We start from the raw sequence: 22,329 nt of genomic DNA, 5'->3' as shown, positions 1-22,329 counted from the left end.
CGAAGCTTTTCAGTCTAACAGGCCGAAAAGGGAAGAAACGTTTTTCTGCCTTAAAAGTGTGGACAGCAGTGAAAGGCGAGTTTAATCTGTGTTGACTTGTGTACTTGTGTTTTGCCTTTGGTCATTATTATTTTTGTTGTTATTATTGTCTATATTTGTGTGTGTGTTTGTGCCAGGTGCTGTGCTCTACAAAATTGAAGGATCTGACCTGAAGCCAACAGAAAAGGCCACTCAGTTATGGCTTCGAGATGCGGCCTACCGGATGCAAGGGGATGGGTCTTAGAGCAGGCGCAAGGTACCGCAAGTCAAGAAGAAAGTCAAGAAACATAAAGATAAGAAAGCCAAGTGATTCAGCGAATTAAGTTTTTTTTTGTGTCCTGTTAATTATTTTTGTATTAAAAGAGGAAATTGTTATTTTGTTTTAAGAATAAGATTATGTTTTTTTTACTTGAAAAGAATAATCTTTCTGTGAGTTCTTGCTATGTTTTTTGTTTTGCAAATAATAAAAAAAACTTCCTACATGCATCAAATTTGTGTCTGCTAAATTCCTGATATTCTCTTTACATCGTGTTAGCACATGCCAGCTGGGTGTGGATGGTCGATGTAACATTGATGTCGGACGTCGATTTTTTATCGATTGCGTCAATATCGACTAAACATCGATCCCGGGACCACATAGGTGTCGATTCGACGTTCGTAATCGACGTTTCATCGACGTCCATGTCGATGTTGAATCGACGTCGATTCGATGAGCCATTTCTCACTGGGTATTGTACCCTATTTACATTTGTTGTTTTTTTATGTATGCAGCACAATGAAAGACCCAAGAGGTGTTGACCGAGGGAAATGCAGCAAGTGCTCTTGCACATGATTTGGAGCCAAACGTCACCAGAGCAACATGTTCATACTGTGAATGCCCAGCACCGGCGCCCGAGAAAGTAATAAGTAAGTTCACCTAAATTTTACGTGCCAGGCTGCCACTCAAATCTGTCCCTCTTCTTTAACAGTGGTCTTGATTTATTGAGTTTCTTTTTCTTATTGTAATTGAGCATAACCATTTACCAGTGATTAATTGTACTTTGCAGTTATCAAGCTCATCAACTTGTCAACTCTTGTTAAAGTTGTTTGCTTTTTGTTTTGACACAAGTCATATTTGTGGTGACTCATTCACTCGCCAGTGAACAATACTTTGTAACATATAGCCACTGAATTTTTAAACTTTTTATTAATCCTTTTGACACTTTAAAGCAAAATCTCGTTCTCTTTTCAACAAGCACAGCTACTGCTAGTCTAAAAGGAGCCAGGAAGCTGGCACTAAGTAACGCATGTTTTTTTGTTTTGTTTTTTTAATTGAAAAATGACCAATATCATGCTTGCATGCTTTTCCATGTTATTTTCCCTTCTGCATTTCAATTTGGCGCAGGAAGGGGGACTTAAATCAAGAAAGGTTAGAATAATTCGAAATGTGTTTATTAATGGCAACAGATAAATGACAAAATGAACCTTACTGGGGTAACTGTTGCCGATGGGAAGAATGCGGTGCATTAAACAAAAAAAAATACACATGTCCTACACCTCGAGCACGTCGGAAAATCGAAGCAATCGACCCTGTTCCTCGCTGCTTAGGCAATTGCAACTACTGAACCGCCTGGTGGTGGAGACAAGGTGCATGTTGACGGCAACGCAACCCAGAATCACACTGTCGTCCCCTTCTCCAGGACGGACACCATCGAAGTACAACCGGACTGATGGGTCATTGTCGGTCAGAAGGAGGAGGCCTGGTTGCCGCAGGTAAGTGCCAGCTGGGCGTCGGGGAAACTTGGTCAATAGATCTCCGATAGCAGCGAAGTTCGGATCTGAAACGTTCAGGAACGTGAGACAAGACCAAACCCCACTGAACACTGAATGCATCTTTTGAGAGTTTTTTTTTTTTAACTTTTTATAGCGGTTTTGATGAAATTTTACATGATTTTCGCGCTTACTCAGTGGGATAAAAACAATTTTTAGCTAGCTCCTTTTGACTTATTCACGTTCCTGGTTGCTTCGAAAGTGTGTATTAATGTTTTTATTTGATTTGAGTAGGTTTTCACGCCTTCAACTTCTCACTTCACTAGTAAATCTATGTGGCAAAAATTTACGGAAAATTCTGTAAACAGATTGTGGTAGATCCCCGGAGCCTTTTTGTCAATATTCCCCGTAGAACCTTACAGTATTCTCCGTACGACCTTACGATGTTCTCCGTAGCCTTCCAGAAAACTGTAAGGCCCTACGGAGAATTACCACAAGCTGTTTACAGAACCTTTTCGTAGCTTTTTGCCACAGTGATTAGCGAAGTTAGATGCTGAAGGCGTAAAAATTACTACACACTAGATGTCATGGCACTTTTTTTGTCCCATGCAATTTTAAGCACATCCGGTGGTGATGCAATTTTGTGTCCGCCAGGCGGGTCAAATTGTCTCGTGAACGTTCAATTTGCAGCAGGCGTCGGAAAAAATGTGTCGCCAGACGGCAACAAAATTGTATCAGCGTCGGATGTGCTTAAAATTGCATGAATCGTGCGACAAAAAAAGTCCCATGACATTTAGTGTGTAAAATCATATAAGAATATAAATCGTTGCCATTTGATAACGTATGAAAACATTTCCACCGTGGACACAAAACCGTTCTGTAACTAGTAACAAACTGAACGGTTTTGTGTCCATGGCGGAAACGTTTCCATACGTTACCATATTACGACAATTTATGTACTTATATGATTAGAGTAATTTTCATGCCTTCGGCATTTCACCTCACTAGTAAATCACTGTGGCAAAAAGCTACGGAAAATTCTGTTAGCAGCTTGTGGTCCGTCGTAGCCCTCTTGTCAATATTCTCCGTAGGGCCTTACAGTAAGGTGAATACTGTAAGGTCCTACGGAGAATTTTTGCCACAGTGATTTACTAGTGAAGTGAGATGCTGAAGGCATTGAAATTACTCAAATCATGCAATAAAATAAATTGCCGCCATATGGTAACGTGTTAAAACGTTTCGGCCATGGACACAAAACCGTTCAGTAACTGGTAACAAACGTGTCACAGATGCGATAATTTTAAGGAATCACACTAGCCTTTTTATAGCAGCAAATTGTATGAAACTTATTATATCAGAAATACTAGTGTTGTTACACACCATAATAGTATTTGAAGAATTGCACCTAGCTTATATATAGGGGTAGGTTGGGTAAGAAAAGTACACTGGAGGCTCGGGTAAGAAAAGAACACCCGCTATATCTCCGAACTGAAACTACACTGAACCATCACGTTAGTGGTTTTAGAAACATTGGTCATCCCGCTGACAAAAAAGAATTTAGCCCAGTTCTACATTGATTATTTAGAATCAAACTGCAAGTTTGAAAAAAACATTAAAAATAACTATGAAAACCTTTTTTTTAAACGTTTGTACTTTGAAGTACAGCTTCCTGCATGTTGAGTCAGAAGAAAAGGTAACGGGTGCACCGGGGGAGTGTTGAATGAAGGGGGAGACTGGTTACGATAACTGTCACTCTATTCCGATGGTTCAATGGTCACAGGTCACAAGTTAATGAGGGCACCAAAACAACCACAAATTTTTGTGTGAATTAGTTTTGAAAAACTCGCAGGAGCGAGTTTAAAATTAATGTGCGGGGTGTTGTGGGAAGCCGACTATATCCAGCGGCGAGGCGCGGACGGGGCGCGACGCGGCGAAGTGCAGAGTAAGCATGTCGCGGTCGCGTCCCGAGCGCAGCCGCTGGAGAGGCAGTCACGCACCGGCCGTCGCAGAGGATGGATACTCGCGACTCGTTGTTTTGGTGCCCTCATCAACTTGTGACCTGTGACCATTGAACCACCGGAATAGAGTGACAGTTATCGTAACCAGACTCCCCCTTCATTCAACACTCCCCCGGTGCACCCGTTACCTTTTCTTCTGACTCAACATGCAGAATCAGCCGACAGTCCAATGTAAGGTACCACCTTATAGCTTAGACCATCATCTTTGAAAAACTGTGCCGTTCGATGCTCTAAGGCTTCAACACAAATTTTTGTAAGTGTATAAGTGAAATGGGGAAGAAAAGTACAGGCATTGGGGAAGAAAAGAACACCTTGTAAAAACCTTAAAGCGGGATAAATATTGCATTGATCATGGAAATAGTTTTGATTAGGCGAGACAAGCCAAAAAGGTCAACACATGTTATGGAATTGCACTCGAAATAAACAAGTTATTGGGCATTTACGTGAAAAGGGGAAGAAAAGTACAAAAATGCTGTACCCCCTTATCTCTGAGAAAAGGCTTTTTGGACCTTCTGTGATGAGTCCGTGTAGAATCAGAACCAATTGACCGATTTTGAAGAAACTTGAACTAATGGCAACTGAAAGCTCTCCACTTTAAGGGTAAACCTGTATTGAGCCAAGATTGGTGGTCTCCTGGTTCGATATCGCAATTCTTTTCGTTGTACTTTTCTTTCCCGGTGGTGTACTTTTCTTACCCTTTTCGAGGAGTTCCGAAACCACATATATTTTGGCATGTTGTACGTAATGTGGGGAACTATAATCAATGAACAGTGATCCATTTCATTAAGAAGGTATTGGATTTAGACATGTGCGCCGACCGCATTTTCATCGGCGGCGGCGTTTGGCCGAAATTTAGCCGGCGGCGGCGGCGACACCGGCGTCCACGCCGATGCCTTGACCGGCGGCGGCGGCGCGGGCGGCGTGGTTGGCTTAAATTTGGTCTATTTTCTCAATTTAAAAACATAACCCATGAAAAGAAAACACAGTTTGATGGACTAGTTCTTTAAGGTGGACTAGTTTCGCTACAAAGGTAAAAATTAAGCAATTTTAACACTCCAATAAGATTTTGTTCTCGCGGTGGAGAACGTGCTCGTCGGGTTGCCTATCCCTGGGCGCTCGCTGCTGATGGAAATGCAGATATTTTGGGCACACAAGGTCGCGCCGCCGGCAAAAATCATCGGCGGCGGCGCGGCGGCGGCGCGGCGCACATGTCTAATTGGATTACAAGTTTACGAGAGCAGAATAGTTGAATCCTCATTTGAAACTTCTGTACAGTGCAAAGTACGCGTTTTGTACTTTTCTTCCCCAACCTACCCCTAGGGCTATATTTATGGACAAGAAAACCTACCGGTATTCCTGAGTCCACTTGAAACCGTGTACTCGTATTCTGGCCAAAATTCCAACGACTCCAAGAAATGCTGAAATAAGCCTCGTTCTTCCGAGGTGAGGTCGCCAGCCAGGAAGAGGACGGCAGACTCGTCAGCGGGCTCCCAATCTGCATCTTCTTCGATCAAGCAATGTTCAACCTGTGGTTGCGTAAGAAGAGCCACTTGAAAAACCTTAGAGTAAAGTCAATGGGTCCTATGAACAAAGACCGTTATGCTTTGCATCGGAAAATTTCAAATGGCAGCCCGCGATCTTATTACGCCAATTGAAAAATGCGTTTCGAATGGGAGAAGCGGCCAAAAGCATGGCGGTCTTTGTTCAACGGATGCAAAGCATAGCGGTCTTTGTTCATAGGACCCATCGCAAGTGCCGAACATGGATCGGGGTAGCAAACATAGATCGTTTCTATATCTCAAGACCGGGTGACCAGATTCTAAATTTCTATATTTCCTTCACTGTAAGAAAAAGTGTGAATAGTACAACAGATGTTCAACAAAAACTGTACAATAACAGGAAAACAGGGATTGTAGAAAGTACAACGAGAATTGTACAAACCACATCGAGGCCTGGACTGCACAGCACTCGTCATGCCGGTTCCATGGTGCTTTGTACAACAATTGTTGTGCTTTAAAAGTGCAATAAAAACTTGATACAAAAATTTGCCAGAAATTTGTGTACTTTTGTTGTTTTGTTTTTTTCTTGCAGTGCTGCTTAGACTGACCCTTTGACAGTCAGATGTGAAGCTGAATGGTTTTCAACTGCCTCTCTCTACTCTGCACGGTTGCATTTAGAAAGGCACCTAAAACGGGACCGCAAGAATCGATGGGAAAATGACGTTAAAAGAGGTGGTTCTTGTGCCCCTGATTCAGGGCCAAGTAAGTGAATCACCGCAGTCACTTCAGAAAATTATCATCAAGCACTTTAGACCGACCAATTAAATGTTTTGGGAGTAACTGAACTCATGCCTTGCACTGAGAAAACCTTACAAACTATTTTGGGCCTTACAAAGAAAAGTAGTTTGTATAACAAAGCATTTGGAGCATACGTAAGCTTACAAATCAAATACTTCGTAATTTACGAACTATTTCTTCGTATAACAAAGTATTTTAGTTTGTTATACGTATGCTCAAAATACTTCGCAAGGTTTTAAGGGTGTGCCTGCCTTAAGTCCGTCCGCTGGAGAGGTGATCCATGATTGGACCGATTGCTAATCTCAGGAAAGAAAGCCATGTTTTCCCACTTCTAAAGTATTCTTCCTTCCATAGAATTCAAGTTTGAGCAGGGGGTGGCAACAGCCTAGTGCGCGCGTGAAGCTATGCGCGCCGCTCGGGCCGGCAAGGAGCGGCCGGGCGGCTGGGCCGCGCGGCCGAACCAAATTAAACAGAACTGTGTCAAAACTGCATCGAACTGAGTAAACGAAGTCATTTTTAGATTCTTCGCAAAATTTCCTATCCGTGAGTGACAATGGAATGGACTTTTGGATATGTGAAACAGTTCTAAAATCAATTTGAAAACCAAATTTACGGCACCAGACAGCCGACTTGAAGTTTCCCTTTCACTAAAAAAGCTATTTCCGTTCGTTTTAGGTCCATACATGCAGCGAGCCGGTTGTTGGCCACTATTTTCCGGGTTGCGTGGTACACTTGGAACGCCAATACGACTTCTGTAGCAGAAATGCCGATCCAAAAACTAATTTCCATTTTTGGTCCAAAATTGTATTTTGCAACTTTGGAGGTTAAAATCACAGTTTGAAATAGGTTTCTCAGCATTGTCAACCTCACTAAGCAACCCAGAATTCAATTCTCTATCGCCCTGCTGTGTTGGATTTGCGAAAGGAGGTCAAACTTCTAATTGAAACGAAAAGGCCCGAAGCGCTGCAAAACCGCCAAAACAGTTCAAGTATTTTGTGGAGCTTACACTGTTAAAAAAATTTAATTACATTTTCATTACATGGTAGTGAAGCTATAATCATTGCAATGTAATTAAAGTTTTCATTACATAAATGTTATTAAAATTTTCATAACAGTGTAATGAACGAATGTAATGAAAATTTTAATGACAAAAACGTAATGAAACTGATCAAAGTTCACACAAATTGCGCAACTTTTCGATTCGACATAGGCTGAAGTGGATTCACAACGACTCTGACAGCAGAGAAGAGGTAAAAATTGAGTGACCCAGAACAACTCTGGTCAGAGGCAGTTTAGATGCATGTCTTATAGACATGTCTGAAGAGGGGAGATCGGGGCCTGACCCTACCAGACGGCAGCCCGTAGACGCCTTCGAGCAACATCAGGAAAACCTATTTGGTCACTTCAAATATCGCTCTTTTCCACCAAACTCTTCGCCGTTAGTTAAACAATCCACCACTTCACATGAAACAGGGATACATTTCAGAATATCCCCTCACGTTTTAATATTTTATCACAAAATACAGAGTTGAGAGTGATCCCCGTGTACCATGCGACACCTAGCGGCAGACTTGCGAATGACAGATTTGGCGCATGACGCCGTAATAGACGCTTGTACGAGAAAAATTGATGTTAACGGCCAATAGAAGGCTAAATTAGTTTGAGTAAGCTTAACTTAGATCCTGGACAAACCTAAAAAATTTCAGTCATGCTTAAATATTTTTGAAAAATTTAATGACATGTAATGAAAATTTCATGACAAGCTGCATAATGTAATGAAACTTTCATTACATGGCTAATGCCATTAAACTTCATGACCGAGGTAATGAAATTTTCATTACAATGTAATGAATGTGGAGATGTAATTTAATATAATGACGTTTAATGAAAAATAATGTCACAAATGTCATTAAATTTCATTCATTTTTAACAGTGTAATGTGTGAGCAGATTGTAAATCCAACCACACCACCATGTAGGCCAGTCAATTCTACGGCTCCATTGTAAGTTTCATCGCAATCGGAGACCAAGAGCGAAGGCGGCAGAATATATTTTAAAGTTAGCTGCAAAAATCTGCCGCAGCGATTTCTCATACTTGCGCCCGCTCGACCAATCAACCAAACTGATGGGATTTACAATTATTATAGCTGTCTTTACTCTTGGTCTCCGATTGCGATGGAACTTACAATGGAGCTGTAGAATTGACTGGCCTACAAGGTGGTGTGGTTGGATTTACAATCTGAGAAATAGTTTTCACACATTAAGCTCCACAAAATACTTGAACTGTTTTGGCGGTTTTGCAGCGCTTCGGGCCTTTTCGTTTCAATTAGAAGTTTGACCTCCTTTCGCAAATCCAACATAGCAGGGCGATAGAGAATTGAGTTCTGGGTTGCTTAGTGAGGTTGACAATGCTGAGAAACCTATTTCAAACTGTGCTTTTAACCTCCAAAGTTGCAAAATACAATTTTGGACCAAAAATGGAAATTAGTTTTTGGATCGGCATTTCTGCTACAGAAGTCGTATTGGCGTTTCAAGTGTACCACGCAACCCGGAAAATAGTGGCCAACAATCGGCTCGCTGTATGTATGGACCTAAAACGAACGGAAATAGCTTTTTTAGTGAAAGGGAAACTTCAAGTCGGCTGTCTGGTGCCGTAAATTTGATTTTCAAATTGATTTAAGAACTGTTTCACATATCCAAAAGTCCATTCCATTGTCACTCACGGATAGGAAATTTTGCGAAGAATCTAAAAATGACTTCGTTTACTCAAATCGATGCAGTTTTGACAAAGTTCTGTTTAATTTGGTTCGGCCGCGCGGCCCAGCCGCCCGGCTGCTCCTTGCCGGCCCGAGCGGCGCGCATAGCTTCACGCGCGCACTAGGCTGTTGCCACCCCCTGGTTTGAGGTACTATGTTTAGTACACTGTTAAAAAAAAATTCTGAAAATTCAGACTAAATGAACTGAAGAAAATTTCGCAAAAGGCACTCCTAATTTTCAGACCAACTTTTTCAGAAACACGCGGTCTGAAAATTCAGACCTGTGAATTCAGACCACAAGTCTGAATATGGATTAAGACCTCTAGTCTGAATTGGTATTAAGACCGCTGGACTCTGAAATTTAGGAATTTGGTGAGCTTAAAATTGAGATGTCTTATTTCTTAAAAAAAGGCTTCCTGGTCTGAATTTGCTTTCAGCAGTTCACTCCCATACCCCTCGCCTCCCTCTTTGTGCGCAGTGCGGGCAAGGTAATATATGAAAGTTGATCCAACCAATGCTTTAAGAAGGATGAAAATTGCTGTGGCTAGTAAAAGTCAATTTTGTAACCTTAAGGATACTGTCAAGTGAAACTTGCATGTCCTAGAAATATTTGTCACAGGAAGTTCATTTTGAGGTCAAAATTCCACCACTATTAGATAACTCGCGCTGCTCGCTGGGGGCTCCGCCCCCAGACCCCCGCATGTGTGGAGCGCGTGCCGAAGTATTTTCAGTAAGTCCGTGGTGACCAAAGGCAAATTTTCTAAGGAAGTAAATGTCCTGCTTCTTTGAAAGCTCTATTTAACCGCTTTTGACCATATAATAAGGCTACTTTTACTGCCCAAATAGATAGCTTGTATTGCATTGGCTACTGTGGCAGTCAATGGGTGCATACAAGGTCCGGAAAATATTGAAGACTGCTTTGACAAGGATAGAGGTGAAAGGAAAAAAACCTTAGGTCTCTACGACCACTCCTTGACCCCAAACATTTCTTTGAGTGAGTAAGTGAGTGAGTGAGTCAGTCAGTCGGATTGGGGCTATATAGATTCTTGATGATGATTGCCCAATTGCCGGTGGCGGTGTACCGATTATGGCACAGTTTCGGAAATTCTCGACCAGACCTACCGATGGGGCGAATAAAATTTTTTAGTCATTCGGTCCCCTTTTTAGAAGATTGAGTAGGTTTGCTCGGAAACAGTAAGAAATTTTCAACTTTTGCGTTTTTTTCAATTTTCCCATTAAATTTGGAATCGAATGGGAAAACCCGCAGGTCTCTACGACCACTCCTTGACCCCCAACATTTCTATGAGTGAGTGAGTCAGTCAGTGAGTCAGTCGGATTGGGGCTATATAGGTTCTTGATTGATGAGTGAGGGAGTCAGTCAGTCGGATTTTGGGGCTTTATAGGTTTTTGATGACAATTGATGATTGATTTTGAGTATGTTGCCGGTGACGGGGACCCGATTGCGGCACAGTTTCGGAAATGTCTCGATCAGACCTACCGATGGGGCGTATAAAAATTTTTAGTCGGTCGGTCCCCTTTTTTGAAGATTGAGTGGATTTTGTTGAATTTAGGCCTATTTAATCGTTTTTTTGAGGATGTTGCCAGTGACGGAGACCCGATTGCGGCACAGTTTCGGAAATGTCTCGACCAGACCTACCGATAGGAAGAATAAAAATTTTCAGTCGGTCGGTCCCCTTTTTTGAAGATTGAGTGGATTTTGTTGAATTTAGGCCTACACTGCAAACCTAACTGTCTACTTAGTACACACTTACAAATGCGTGCTTGCAAGTACACACTTACAAACGCATGCTTGGCCAAGTACACACTTACAAATGCATGCTTGCAAGTACACACTTACAAACGCATACTTGACGCCGTTTAACTCCATGCGTCAAGCATGCGTTTGTAAGTGTGTACAGTATTCTCCCGCAATAGGTCGACGGCTCGGGACCGGATCTCGGACTATAACGAACACGAAAACCGAACAGCACATGGTGCGAAGGCCGGGCTCCGGCAGTGCTCCGAGCTCGGGGAGGCCATAAAACAATTAGCCGGCCCTTGGGTCCTACACTGGAGTGGCCCGAAACGCTGTGCCGACCGGCGCCTTGCGGGTCCACGCTACCTGGCCAGGTCGGCACTGCGGTTCGGGGTCCCGTCAGCGCCCGGGTTCGCGCGTTTTCGACCTGGCGGCACGGAGGACCCCTGTCAATCATCCCCGAGGGTCGAGCTCGCCGGGCCATAAACCCCCGTGCGTAAGCGGGGGCCGTCACATGAAAACGACTTATTGCGAATCGACCTAATGCGGGAGAATACTGTACTTGCAAGCATGCATTTGTAAGTGTGTACTTGGCCAAGCATGCGTTTGTAAGTGTGTACTTGCAAGCACGCATTTGTAAGTGTGTACTTAGTAGACAGTTAGGTTTGTAGTGTATTTTTATATATTATTGTATCGTTTTTAGGATGTTGCCGGTGACGGGGACCCGATTGCGGCACAGTTTCGGAAATGTCTCGACCAGACCTACCGATGGGGCGAATAAAAATTTTTAGTCGGTCGGTCCCCTTTTTTGAAGATTGAGTGGATTTTGTTGAATTTAGGCCTATTAAATCGTTTTTGAGGATGTTGCCGGTGACGGGGACCCGATCGCGGCACAGTTTCGGAAATGTCTCGACCAGACCTACCGATGGGGCGAATAAAAATTTTCAGTCGGTTGGTCCCTTTTTTTGAAGATTGAGTGGATTTTGTTGAATTTAGGCCTATTTTATCGTTTTGAGGATGTTGCCGGTGACGGGGACCCGATTGCGGCACAGTTTCGGAAATGTCTCGACCAGACCTACCGATAGGGCGAATAAAAATTTTCAGTCGGTCGGTCCCCTTTTTTGAAGATTGAGTGGATTTTGTTGAATTTAGGCCTATTTAATCGTTTTTTGAGGATGTTGCCAGTGACGGAGACCCGATTGCGGCACAGTTTCGGAAATGTCTCGACCAGACCTACCGATAGGGCGAATAAAAATTTTTAGTCGGTCGGTCCCCTTTTATGAAGATTGAGTAGGTTTGCTTGGAAACGGTGAGGAATTTGTTCCCCTTTTTTTGAAGATAAAGTAGGTTTGCTCGGAAACGGTGAGGACTTTTCAACTTTTGGGATTTTTCCCAATTTTCCCATAAAATTTGGAATCGAATGGAAAAAACCGCAAGTCTCTACGACCACTCCTTGACCCCAAACATTTCTATGAGTGAGTCAGTGAGTGAGTGAGTCAGTCGGATTGGGGCTTTATAGGTTCTTGAAATTATTCTCAAAGTTGGGGACTCCAACTTTAATTAGTTTCTGAGTTATGGAGGTTTACGTACACTTTTAGTCGTTTCCTCCAAATTCTTCTCACGACAAAGGATTAGCTACCCAGCCTTCAGATTCTGGCAATTATATCTATTTTTGCATATGAAAAAGAAAGCGTTGTCAAATTTGAAAATACAAGTCCAGAAGAGGCTGTATTAGCTTTTAAAAAGCTAACTTATCAGGCCCACTTTTATTTTTCTTCAAATTTATAAGATTTTGCCTTATTATTGGTTTATGGTGTTTCAGGAAAACTAAGGGAGATATTTTTTAAAAAAGCTATCTATTTCCTTTGCAAAAATAGATATAATTACAATAATATGAAGACTGGATAGCTAATCCTTTGTCGTGAGGAAAATTTGAGAGAAACGACTAAAAGTTAATGTAAACATCCATAACTCAGAAACTAAAATAAGGTGGTGTACAACTCTTAGTGCATGAGTTAATGCAATGGAAAGGAACTTTTATCCAGGAATTGAGATGTCTGGACAAATATTTAGAAAAAAACTTGAAAAGTCACTTTGGTCACTTGAGTCATCATAACCATAAATTTCTTTGCTTATCATCGCAAAATCAACTCAAACCTTGGTTGTAACAATTAACTCACTGTGGCAAGCACACGATCCAACACGCACCAGTGCACACGAAGTGAACGTATCAGATTCGTCCAACCAGAAGTTTGAACTAATATCCGATGAAGGCACTTTGGGGACGAGTGTGAACGGGGAGAGGCGAATAACTTAGAACACCTCTCGCCCTCTCACCGCCCGCCCCTTCAGTTTCGGGAGGTGCGTACAGCGAGCGCAGAGTCACTACAGCGTCAAGAAGGGTCATCAGCAGAAAACACTTCGAACTAAAATGCACTTCTTTCCGTCGACATGACTTCAGCGCGCCGAGCGAGTGGACCTGACGCAAAATACACGCGATGTGTGCACCTTGGAAGACTGCTGGAGACTGACGTTTTGCGTGCAGGGCGCCGGGTCGGCCAAAACATTCCGAGTTGCCGACGGATTAACGCTCCCCTCCTTGCCGAGCCAATCAGAGGGCGCCTCCAGCCGGCCCTGCCTCGCCGGACTTTCCGAGAATGCACCGGCGGGGACAGTCCTGCGGCCGCTGCACTGGGCTCGGCTCGGTGCTCGGCCCTGCTCGGTGCCGAACGGACTCAGCCGAACAAGTCCGAGACAAACTAGATCGCTTTCGGGCCTACTAGCTTAGCTGGTCAAGGTGCTGACAGAGCGCTATGAAGAGGGCTACTCTGGGGCTCAAGGTGCTACCTTCGGGGCAGTCCGATTAAGGCAGCGTATGCAGAGAGAGGGGGCGGGAGTCAGACGAGTCGGGCAGAAAATTAAGACCGGGCGCTGCAGCGCGCTGAATTCTACTTTCAGACTCTCGGGGCAAATTATTAATCCTTGTTAAGTCTGAATTTTCAGATCGCCGCGTCTGAATTTTTTTTCAGACTACAAGGTCCGTATTTTTAGACCTGCGGTCCAAATATTAAGACTCTAGTCTGAAAACGAAATTCAGACGGACAATTCTGACACTTTCGGTCTGAATTTTCAGAATTTTTTTAACAGTGTTCGTCTGTGGATCGTGGAAGTCGTAGGGGAAATAACTTTTTTGAACACGATAATGCTTTAAATTCCAGTGTTCAATTTTTTTTGTAAAAATTTCTAATGAGGCAGCCATGTTTTATGAATTTCATGATGGGTGTCGCTGAAATTTGAAGAATTTCCTTGTATTTCGACTAACGTTATGAATTTTTAGGAAATTTGACTAAAATGATATACACCATAAATTTTGATGGAGAATTCTTTTTTAGAGTGGTTTCCCCTTTCTGTAGTCTAGGGCAAGGTTGCCACACATGGATCACTATCAAATAAATCTTGTCTACATCGATATTAAATCTGAGTTAACTACTCTTTTTGAATATAATGTTGGTTTTTACCTTACTGGTCGTATGGCTACAATACCCCACTCACCTGCACATCTGCCTGCCATCGCCACAACGCCTTGTCAACCATCGTATCCAGCATTGCCTGGGCTCTGTTGACTTCTTCAGCGACCGCATTGAATGCCTCGTCCGACCTTAAGCAGATATGCCCTTCCACTCGGCATGCTTCTGAGGTCGTCTTGTCACAGGACCCGCACCAGAACATCTCGCTTGCCCTGCCATCAGAATGCAACCATTGAACCATTTCAGTATGGGGTACTCCAAAAGAGCTCTGATCGGGAAGAGCAAAAACGGATGCCAGAAACGACAGTTTCTTTGATGTAAAGACAGGGCGGATGAGCACTGAGATTTCAAACGCCATGAAAATAGCACGTGTGGTGCAGTACACTCAGTAATCGCACCACACGTGCAATGCCAGCCATATCTTCCGTACAATGCATCCCGAAAAAGGCCTGATTCTAACGCATGGGAAGTGTTGCACCAATTGACGCTACTATTCATAGCGTTTGGATTCTCAGTGAGGGCTGGAGCTCGCCTGCAGCCCAAATTTTTCATACATACAATGTCTCACATTTAGCGATACTTTAACCAAGAATTTTTGCGAGAAAATAGAGTTTGCGATTACAACGGTTTATCGCTCCCTGGAGTGCAATAAATCAGATGTTGCATTATTATACAATAACGACCCTTCAATTTTCGACATGTAACAGTCTTTTGAAGTATTTTTATGACAATTTTTCCTGCTTTAACTAACTTTCCATTGCTTATTCTTTGTAGGCGTTATTGCAGAATAGCGATACTTTCAGTACAAAATTTAGCTATGATTTGTGTTAAGCAGATTTTTAGTACTTTCTATTTGAAAAAAATTAAGATGATTAATCTATTCCTAAGAGGTTATAACAGTTGGAATGACAGAGAACGCTGCCATTGGGAAGACTCTACTACTTTGAGCATGACCGCGACCGAAAAAGAAAAAATTACGGGAAGAAAAGCAAATTTGGTTTGTTGACAGGAATTAACTGTAGAAAAAAAAAATAAGGAAATCTTAAGCCCAAAAATATGATCGGCTTGACAAAAGAATTTGGCTTGTTCGTACTGCGGCGAACGCATTCGTTATACACTCAGGTTTTTCGTTAAATGCCGTGCCGCAAACTACTTTGCAACAACTTGCGAATCGCTCGTTTATGTTACGGAGGCCAGCAGTTACTTACAGAGCAGTTCGCAATGCGAGCCTTTACTTTGCAACGTTGAACGATTAGTGCCACTGCACGTTTACGCAAGGACTCAAGCCCAGCCAACTACCGTGCTAAGGCGGTGACGGCTGTGGCCGGAGTCGGCCTGGGCTACTGCCACCTTGACAACATCAAATGTCACCCGGTATCACCAGGTGCTGTGCCTTTTGCTTTGTTACGTTGGTAGTATAGGAAGGGGGAAACTCGAATCGTGCAAAACCAAAACAAATGGATTTTCAGTTCACTTATATATTATAAACTCGCGCTGCTCGCTGGGGGCTCCGCCCCCAGACCCCCGCACGTGTGGGGCGCGTACCGAAGTATTATTAGTAAGTCCGTGGTGACCAAATGAAAATTTTCTAATGAAGTAACTGTACTGCTTTTTGGGAGAGTCTATTTAACTGCTTTTGACCATTAATTTTTAAGGTACTATTACTGCCCAAATAGATAGCTTGTATTGTTTTGGCTACTGTGGCAGTCAACGGCATTCAAGGTCCGGAAAATATTGAAGACTGCTTTGAAAAGAATAAGATCTGTGTTCATTATGGTCAATGTGACCGAAGGCCAAACTAATGGGCCTCTTTTGCGTCTTTCATTTCTGATTTCTACAGATTTCTCCGGCCAGGTTTAAGACGCAATATATTACATGGCTTAAACTGCTCGGAAACGGTTGTATTTTGTTCAATATAGGCCCATTTCATCGTTTTAAGGATGTTGCCGGTGACGGGAACCCGATTGCGGCACAGTTTCGGAAATGTCACGACCAGACCTACCGATGGGGCGAATAAAATTTTTTAATCGGTCGGTCCCTTTTTTTGAAGATTGAGTGGATTCTGTTGAATTTAGGCCTATTTAATCGTTTTTTGAGGATGTTGCCAGTGACGGAGACCCGATTGCGGCACAGTTTCGGAAATGTCTCGACCAGACCCACCGATGGGGCAAATAAAATTTTTTAGTCGGTCGGTCCCCTTTTTTGAAGATTGAGTGGGTTTCATGGAATTTAGGCCTATTGAATTGTTTTTTGAGGATGTTGCCGGTGACGGGGACCCGATTGCGGCACAGTTTCGGAAATGTCTCAACCAGACCTACCGATGGGGCGAATAAAAATTTTTAGTCGGTCGGTCCCCTTTTTTGAAGATTGAGTGGATTTTGTTGAATTTAGGCCTATTTAATCGTTTTTGAGGATGTTGCCGGTGACGGGAACCCGATTGCGGCACAGTTTCGGAAATGTCTCGACCAGACCTACCGATGGGGCGAATAAAAATTTTTAGTCGGTCGGTCCACTTTTTTGAAGATTGAGTGGATTTTGTTGAATTTAGGCCTATTTAATCGTTTTTTGAGGATGTTGCCAGTGACGGAGACCGGATTGCGGCACAGATTCGGAAATGTCTCGACCAGACCTACCGATGGGGCGAATAAAAATTTTTAGTCGGTCGGTCCCCTTTTTTGAAGATTGAGTAGGTTTGCTCGGAAACGGTGAGAAATTTGTTCCCCTTTTTTGTAGATAAAGTAGGTTTTCTCGGAAACGGTGAGGACTTTTCAACTTTTGGGATTTTTCCCAATTTTCCTATAAAATTTGGAATCGAATGGAAAAAACCGCAAGTCTCTACGACCACTCCTTGACCCCAAACATTTCTATGAATGAGTGAGTCAGTGAGTGAGTGAGTCAGTGAGTCAGTCGGATTGGGGCTTTATAGGTTCTTGACAATCACAAAAACAACATTTGACAGCTCTGCCTGAAATTTCGGGCCGACCTAACCAAATCACAAACTAGCATAGTGAAATTAATTCAAAATTACTGAGCTCACTTTATATGAATAAGTGACATTACAGTATTGTCAACAAAAATCATAACTCGTCACAAAAATGAAAACTTCATAAAGGTGCAATACAAACAGCAACAAGAGTCAACTAAGTTGTTCATGCCATAAAGTAATGAACATAGAAAACTAGCCATAATGGCATAAGTCAAATAACAAAAACAAAAGTAAACTTAGAAAAAAATAACACGAAATAAACTTGAGAACAAAATATGAAAAATAACATAAATCAAACCAAATCAAGGCAGATTTTAACAAATTGAAAACAAATATATAAATTAAACATTGAAGACTTCAGTCTCTATTCGTTTAATCAATTCTGGTTTGTTGCCCCCTACCCGCTTGTTCTGGTCTTTCAAAAATTGCTTGAGCTGGGGAATTGTTAAAGATCCAAGCTGAAAAAAAAAATTACGAGATAAATATTGAGATATGTACTTTTAAGTTTGAAGGTAAATAATATTTAAGGAAACTTACCTTCTTTGACTGAGCCAAATCCTTCACTTGTGCCAGAGTAAAGGTGGGCGTATTGGTTTTCTGAAAGAGATAATACAATCCAACAAATACGAAACATTAACTGGGAATTGTTTTATTTCAAGTTCAAGTGCCAATACTCACGGACTGTGGAGTGCTAGGAGTCGGTGGAGGCTGCCAATTTGCCATTACTTTTTGCCTGGCTGGAGTGACAAATGTTGGAGCTATGCTTGACGGTGGAGGCATTTTCCCTCTCACTGGTGTCCTCAGCGGTGTCATTCCTGTTGAGCTGGAGGATCCAGTAGCTGTTGAGCCTCTTTGAGGAGTGGAGGAACCAGCAGGGACTGCACCATCACCTGAACCAAGAAGCAAACATTCAGAAAAGCTTAACTGTTTTAAAGAGACAAAAATTGAAAGACACCCAAAACGGTAACTCATGCAATAGACTTATCTAAAGTTCCCATTAATGTTTTGATAACTGCAATGCAATGCAATGATGACTTTTTAGACCTGAAACCAATTAAACCTGAAACATGTCAAAAAATGATACAACATGAAATATTTCTGCTGAGTGACCCACACACATAGCTAAGACGTTTTGAAACCCAAAATGTATAATGAAATTAATTGTGATGAGTGCCTCCCACACACGCAAGAAGAAGATTGACAATCTTTTCCGTTAGTAACCTACAACAATAACAATAAATGGCAAGTGGCATGAAGAATTGCGATTGGTGTATGTGATATGACTACCCTAAAACAAAATAAATCATAAAATGCATTTTTGAAAACTACAACAGAAAATGACATATTTAGTTATATAGTGAGGTACCAAGATGACAAATAGCAGTCTAGTGACACATAATAATGATTCATAAGATTTCACAAAACCTGGTCCAAGGAGGAGCTGCAGATCTGAAGGATGCATCACTTCCTCAGAGACTCTGAGACCATCAGAATTTTTCATGTCACTAGCCATCACCTGCCTGGAGCGCCTGACTACTTTTTCTTTAAATTTTTGATTAACCTCTCTAATTTTAGATTTAATGAGTGACACAGCAACTTCTTCTAAAAGTGAATTTTTGTAGTCTGACTCAATGTGAGCAGGGCAAAACAACCTTGCCCAGTCAGATGGATTGCACACTGCAACAACTTCACTCTTGATGCATTTTTTGTACAGAAGTCTCATCCACTTTTGATTGAACAAAGAGAGTGCTTTCATGAATAGAGAGACAAGATTAACTGAAGGGAATAACTCCAGAGATGAATTGGTTATCAACAATGTGTCCTGTCGTCTTTCTTCTGTGCATATCAAGGAGAGGCACTGATCACATTTAATTTCTCTAGTGATTGTGGGCATAACTGCAGCCAACAATTTGGTAGGCCCTTGCCGCTCCAGAGGGTCACTAGCACGATAATGATGAATTTTTTGGGGAGTGTCACCGCGTATCAAACACTCTTCAGTGACAGTGACAGGAGAGCTTCCTGTTGGCTCTTGGGAGAGGACTAATTGTCTTAAATCACTAATAAAAAATGACTCATCATCCAGACAATTTTTGTCACGCACTGGACTAGAAAATCGAGTTACCAAAGTCGTCTTGAGAGCAGCAGTAAAGGTTCTTGTAGTTAAATCAGAAGCGCTACCAGCACACTGGCGCACCAAACAAAATAGATTTTCAACTGGATCCTGGTTGAAGTGTCGTAATTTTAAAACATTCAGTCCACAATTTTCGACCTTTTTCCATAATGCTTGAAAGCTTTGTATATTCTGGATCCAGCCATGGACGCATGGAGGCACATGCCGTTGCCCATCCGAATTCCTGATGAAGGTCCACTTCTTTAATGAATCAGAGATCTGACCCCACATTTCATGATGAAGTGATGATGGAGTTACATTTGTTCTTGTTTCCTTTACTTTCTCACCAGCTCTTGGACCATTGCAAAGGTCGAAAAAGAGGTCAACTTGATCACATAGCAGTGCAAAAGCCAGGCACTCTTCTAATTCAGGTGAATTCCTCAAGGCTTGAAATGTTTTGATGGCTTTGGACACAGATGCACTTAAGGCTTGAGCTGCAAGGGAGACTTTCATCTTATCCCGACCTTGCGGATTCAGATGCTTATAAGTAAGGTTTGAGGTTTCAAACAGGGATTCATCAAATTTGAAAAAATAAACAAGGTGCCTCCACTTTGCAACACCACCAGAAAATTCTAAGTTACTTGACAGCAAGTTGTTGCGCACATTTTTAAGTATGTGTGGCATGTCCCAAAGATGCACTAATTTGTGGTCATCAATTGTATAAAATATTGAGTCACCACTCTCTTCTTTTAGCTGGTTGATGGCTCCCACATTTGTTGGTCCTTGGTCAGATATGGAACCTAGTACATTTAAACCTATTGAGAACAGAGCCTTCACCACATCAGTCAAAAGCAATTTTAGCATGGTTGAAGGGCATGTTTTGCTCACTAAAAAGTAAGCTATGGGGAACGTCCATTTTGAATTGATGCCTTGTACCATGAAAACTAAGGCATGATCTGCCACTCTGTTGGTTCGTCCTCTGTGGCCATAGTTTTCAAACCCTTCAACACTATTTTGGGACTCGTTAAAAAATAAATTGCCTCTAAGGAAGGTTTCGTCAAAGGAGACAACTACATTTTTTTCCCAGTGCTCCATCCTATTCACTTTGGCAGACAGCAAGGATATCAAGGTTTCCGAAATACCTGGTTCAAGAGGAACCTTCATCAAAAGAGTTTTTAGAGTGTTCTCAGAAGGAAGCATAATATACTCTCTGAGAAATCTGTAGGCACGGGAGCTCCTCTTAAAGATTGCGAGGGCAAACAGTTTATCATCAGCTGTCCACGTTCTTCCCTTTTTCTTCCTCTTAAAATTCTTCATCTCAGCCTTGACTATCTGACGAGTGGCAGGAGAAATTTGCAGCTCATCGACCATATCGACGAACCTGGCCGAAGCCAATTTCTTGAGGGAAGACTTCTCCCGGCGACATACTTCAAGCTTTCTGCGGAAAGTATGTGCCATCTGGCGAATCTCTTGCGCCTTTCTGGCAAGTTTGAACTCATAAGGAGTTGACAAAGGAGTAACTCCAGCCATTGAAGCTATTTGGTGTATGCTCACCCTCTTGGGTGAGCGTACCCGAGCCCCAGAACATTCCATAGACCCTATCAAAGAGAAAAAAAATGTTAAAAACACAAGAGATTTTAAAAGGTGAGATGAGTGAAAAAAATGACACACTTCTCAAAATAGAGCCCTATCTAAGAGTTTGCCACTTACTGCGAGGAAGACAAGAGGAGGGTTCTTCAATATTTGAAAGAGTTTCTCTTCTCGGGCATTTCTCAGCCTGGTGAATCTCCTCTTCATCTGCAGCTCCAACAGGCCTCTTTCCTGAAACAAATTAAGATTTAACTCTCGACACTCAACCCTAGATATATATACTAATGAACTCAATGCAGAATACCGACTTTTTGAGGACCCTGGTTCTGGGAGTGACTCAATTTCAGAATCAAGAAATCCATAGTCTGAAAAATAATAATAAAAAATATCATAACATAAGAAACCTGGTTAAGCTAAAAAAAAATAATAAATGAATAACCACATACCTGCAGGTGGAATAAATTGAAGTGATGGAGATACAACAACTGGAACTGTGCGAGTCACAACTGGAGGCTTGGGAGACCTTGGTTTTAAAATTGACACAAGGTTTTTTGATTTGAATTCAAAAACATCCTTCCTTTGATCCACTGTTGGTCTAAAGCAAAGTGTTCCTGAAAAACCAAACAAATAAAATTAGGAGGAGAGCTGTTGCTGCACATACAGTTAAACCATAATCCATGAAACATACCATTTTCCACATCCCACCAAGCCATCTCACTGTCATTCAGAAACTGGTGACCATCAGGAAAAATTGTTGGTTTCCTGAAATATAAATCATTATTAATAATATCATTTCTATTCGATACAACAAGGTCAAATGCAGAGTGTACTAGAAACTAAAATACTAACGCAAAGCTGTGGAGGTGGTCGTGATGTTTGTCCCGAAACATTTTGTGTTCAAAGTGTCCAGGACAGACGAACCGAGTGGTCTTTATTGTTGACATTTTTTGGCCCGTCCCGTTTATTTTTTGTAAAAAAAAATGACGGAGGGACGGGCATATAGTATGATGCATGCTGTGCGTCCGTTCGTTCGTTCGTTCGTCCGTTCGTTCGTCCGAGGACTTCCCGTGGTCCGATCTTGACCAAATTTGGTATGCAGCCTCCTTGGGTGACCCTAAGAACCGCCCGGTGGCAGCAAATCCGATCCGAGCCCCGGTTGCGCTGCTGCAGGTGCATCATGGTCTACATGGGGTCGAGGAGGATCTCGGCAACGGATGCAGCTAGCAGGGCATGTAGGGGTATTTTTGGAATCGGTGCGACGAGAAAAAACCAATGGTGCCACTTTCGAACGAATCGGAGAAGTTCGGACCCGGGTTCAAATCCCAGTGGGGTATTTTCGGAACATTCTTTTTATTCGAGTTTTTGCATTGTTTCTGATGTTTTTGAGGGTGCTGATGACGAAAACGACATTTATTTTGACACTAGACCCTGGTTTAAATTCGTCAGGGTTAAACAAAGGCGAAATTCACACATTTGTTAATGTACGGGACGGGCCAAAGTTG

General features: G+C 42.2%; 4 protein-coding genes across 5 annotated transcripts in view; 1 reads left to right on the top strand and 3 right to left on the bottom strand.

Annotated features, from left to right (window-relative positions):
• LOC117640401 overlaps positions 1-283 on the top strand; it is a 6,054-nt gene extending 5,771 nt beyond the window's left edge. Inside the window, exon 14 of the mRNA XM_034376880.1 lies at positions 177-283. Coding sequence (XP_034232771.1) covers positions 177-283 — 107 coding nt within the window. The remainder of the gene's footprint in view (positions 1-176) is intronic.
• Positions 284-1,514: 1,231 nt separating this feature from the next.
• LOC117640572 lies at positions 1,515-15,497 on the bottom strand. 2 transcript variants are annotated; one of them, XM_034377144.1, is made up of 4 exons: positions 15,350-15,497; positions 14,167-14,353; positions 5,155-5,332; positions 1,515-1,856 (listed from the first exon to the last, which is right to left on the bottom strand). In XM_034377144.1, exons 2-4 carry the CDS (start codon positions 14,341-14,343, stop codon positions 1,570-1,572), a joined length of 642 nt encoding a protein of 213 aa, XP_034233035.1. In that variant the 5' UTR covers positions 14,344-14,353; positions 15,350-15,497; the 3' UTR covers positions 1,515-1,569. The 2 variants fall into 2 exon arrangements, with proteins under 2 accessions (XP_034233035.1, XP_034233036.1); XM_034377145.1 differs by lacking the exon at positions 1,515-1,856 and adding an exon at positions 3,607-3,847.
• A 1,629-nt stretch (positions 15,498-17,126) lies between these two features.
• Positions 17,127-18,311, bottom strand: LOC117640088. The gene is made up of 3 exons (XM_034376320.1): positions 17,806-18,311; positions 17,665-17,724; positions 17,127-17,585 (listed from the first exon to the last, which is right to left on the bottom strand). Exons 1-3 carry the CDS (start codon positions 18,097-18,099, stop codon positions 17,469-17,471), a joined length of 471 nt encoding a protein of 156 aa, XP_034232211.1. The 5' UTR covers positions 18,100-18,311; the 3' UTR covers positions 17,127-17,468.
• An 88-nt stretch (positions 18,312-18,399) lies between these two features.
• Positions 18,400-21,770, bottom strand: LOC117640087. Its single transcript, XM_034376319.1, has 6 exons — positions 21,677-21,770; positions 21,516-21,589; positions 21,274-21,438; positions 21,136-21,192; positions 20,948-21,058; positions 18,400-20,835 (listed from the first exon to the last, which is right to left on the bottom strand). The coding sequence occupies exons 1-6, from the start codon at positions 21,715-21,717 to the stop codon at positions 18,431-18,433; spliced, it is 2,853 nt and encodes a 950-aa protein (XP_034232210.1). The 5' UTR covers positions 21,718-21,770; the 3' UTR covers positions 18,400-18,430.
• Between the last annotated feature and the right edge of the window lie 559 nt (positions 21,771-22,329).

This window comes from Thrips palmi, unplaced genomic scaffold (assembly GCF_012932325.1).
Source record: "Thrips palmi isolate BJ-2018 unplaced genomic scaffold, TpBJ-2018v1 HiC_scaffold_12, whole genome shotgun sequence".
Taxonomy (NCBI): Eukaryota; Metazoa; Arthropoda; class Insecta; order Thysanoptera; family Thripidae; genus Thrips; species Thrips palmi.
Note: the sequence above shows the minus strand (reverse complement) of the source record. Positions and strands in the feature narration are given on the sequence as shown.

What these genes read in the sequence shown, in the direction of transcription:
- LOC117640572 (XM_034377144.1), bottom strand. Translation starts at nt 14,343, where the DNA reads ATGTTCTGGTGCGGGTCCTGTGACAAGACGACCTCAGAAGCATGCCGA. An exon ending in GATGGCAGGCAGATGTGCAG is followed by an intron (nt 5,333 to 14,166) that starts GTGAGTGGGGTA and finishes ACGCAACCACAG; the next exon opens with GTTGAACATTGCTTGATCGA. An exon ending in AAGTGGACTCAGGAATACCG is followed by an intron (nt 1,857 to 5,154) that starts GTAGGTTTTCTT and finishes TGAACGTTTCAG; the next exon opens with ATCCGAACTTCGCTGCTATC.
- LOC117640088 (XM_034376320.1), bottom strand. Translation starts at nt 18,099, where the DNA reads ATGAGTTACCGTTTTGGGTGTCTTTCAATTTTTGTCTCTTTAAAACAG. An exon ending in CTCCTAGCACTCCACAGTCC is followed by an intron (nt 17,725 to 17,805) that starts GTGAGTATTGGC and finishes TATCTCTTTCAG; the next exon opens with AAAACCAATACGCCCACCTT. An exon ending in ATTTGGCTCAGTCAAAGAAG is followed by an intron (nt 17,586 to 17,664) that starts GTAAGTTTCCTT and finishes TTTTTTTTTCAG; the next exon opens with CTTGGATCTTTAACAATTCC.
- LOC117640087 (XM_034376319.1), bottom strand. Translation starts at nt 21,717, where the DNA reads ATGTTTCGGGACAAACATCACGACCACCTCCACAGCTTTGC. An exon ending in GACCACCTCCACAGCTTTGC is followed by an intron (nt 21,590 to 21,676) that starts GTTAGTATTTTA and finishes TTTATATTTCAG; the next exon opens with GAAACCAACAATTTTTCCTG. An exon ending in TCAATTTATTCCACCTGCAG is followed by an intron (nt 21,193 to 21,273) that starts GTATGTGGTTAT and finishes ATTATTTTTCAG; the next exon opens with ACTATGGATTTCTTGATTCT.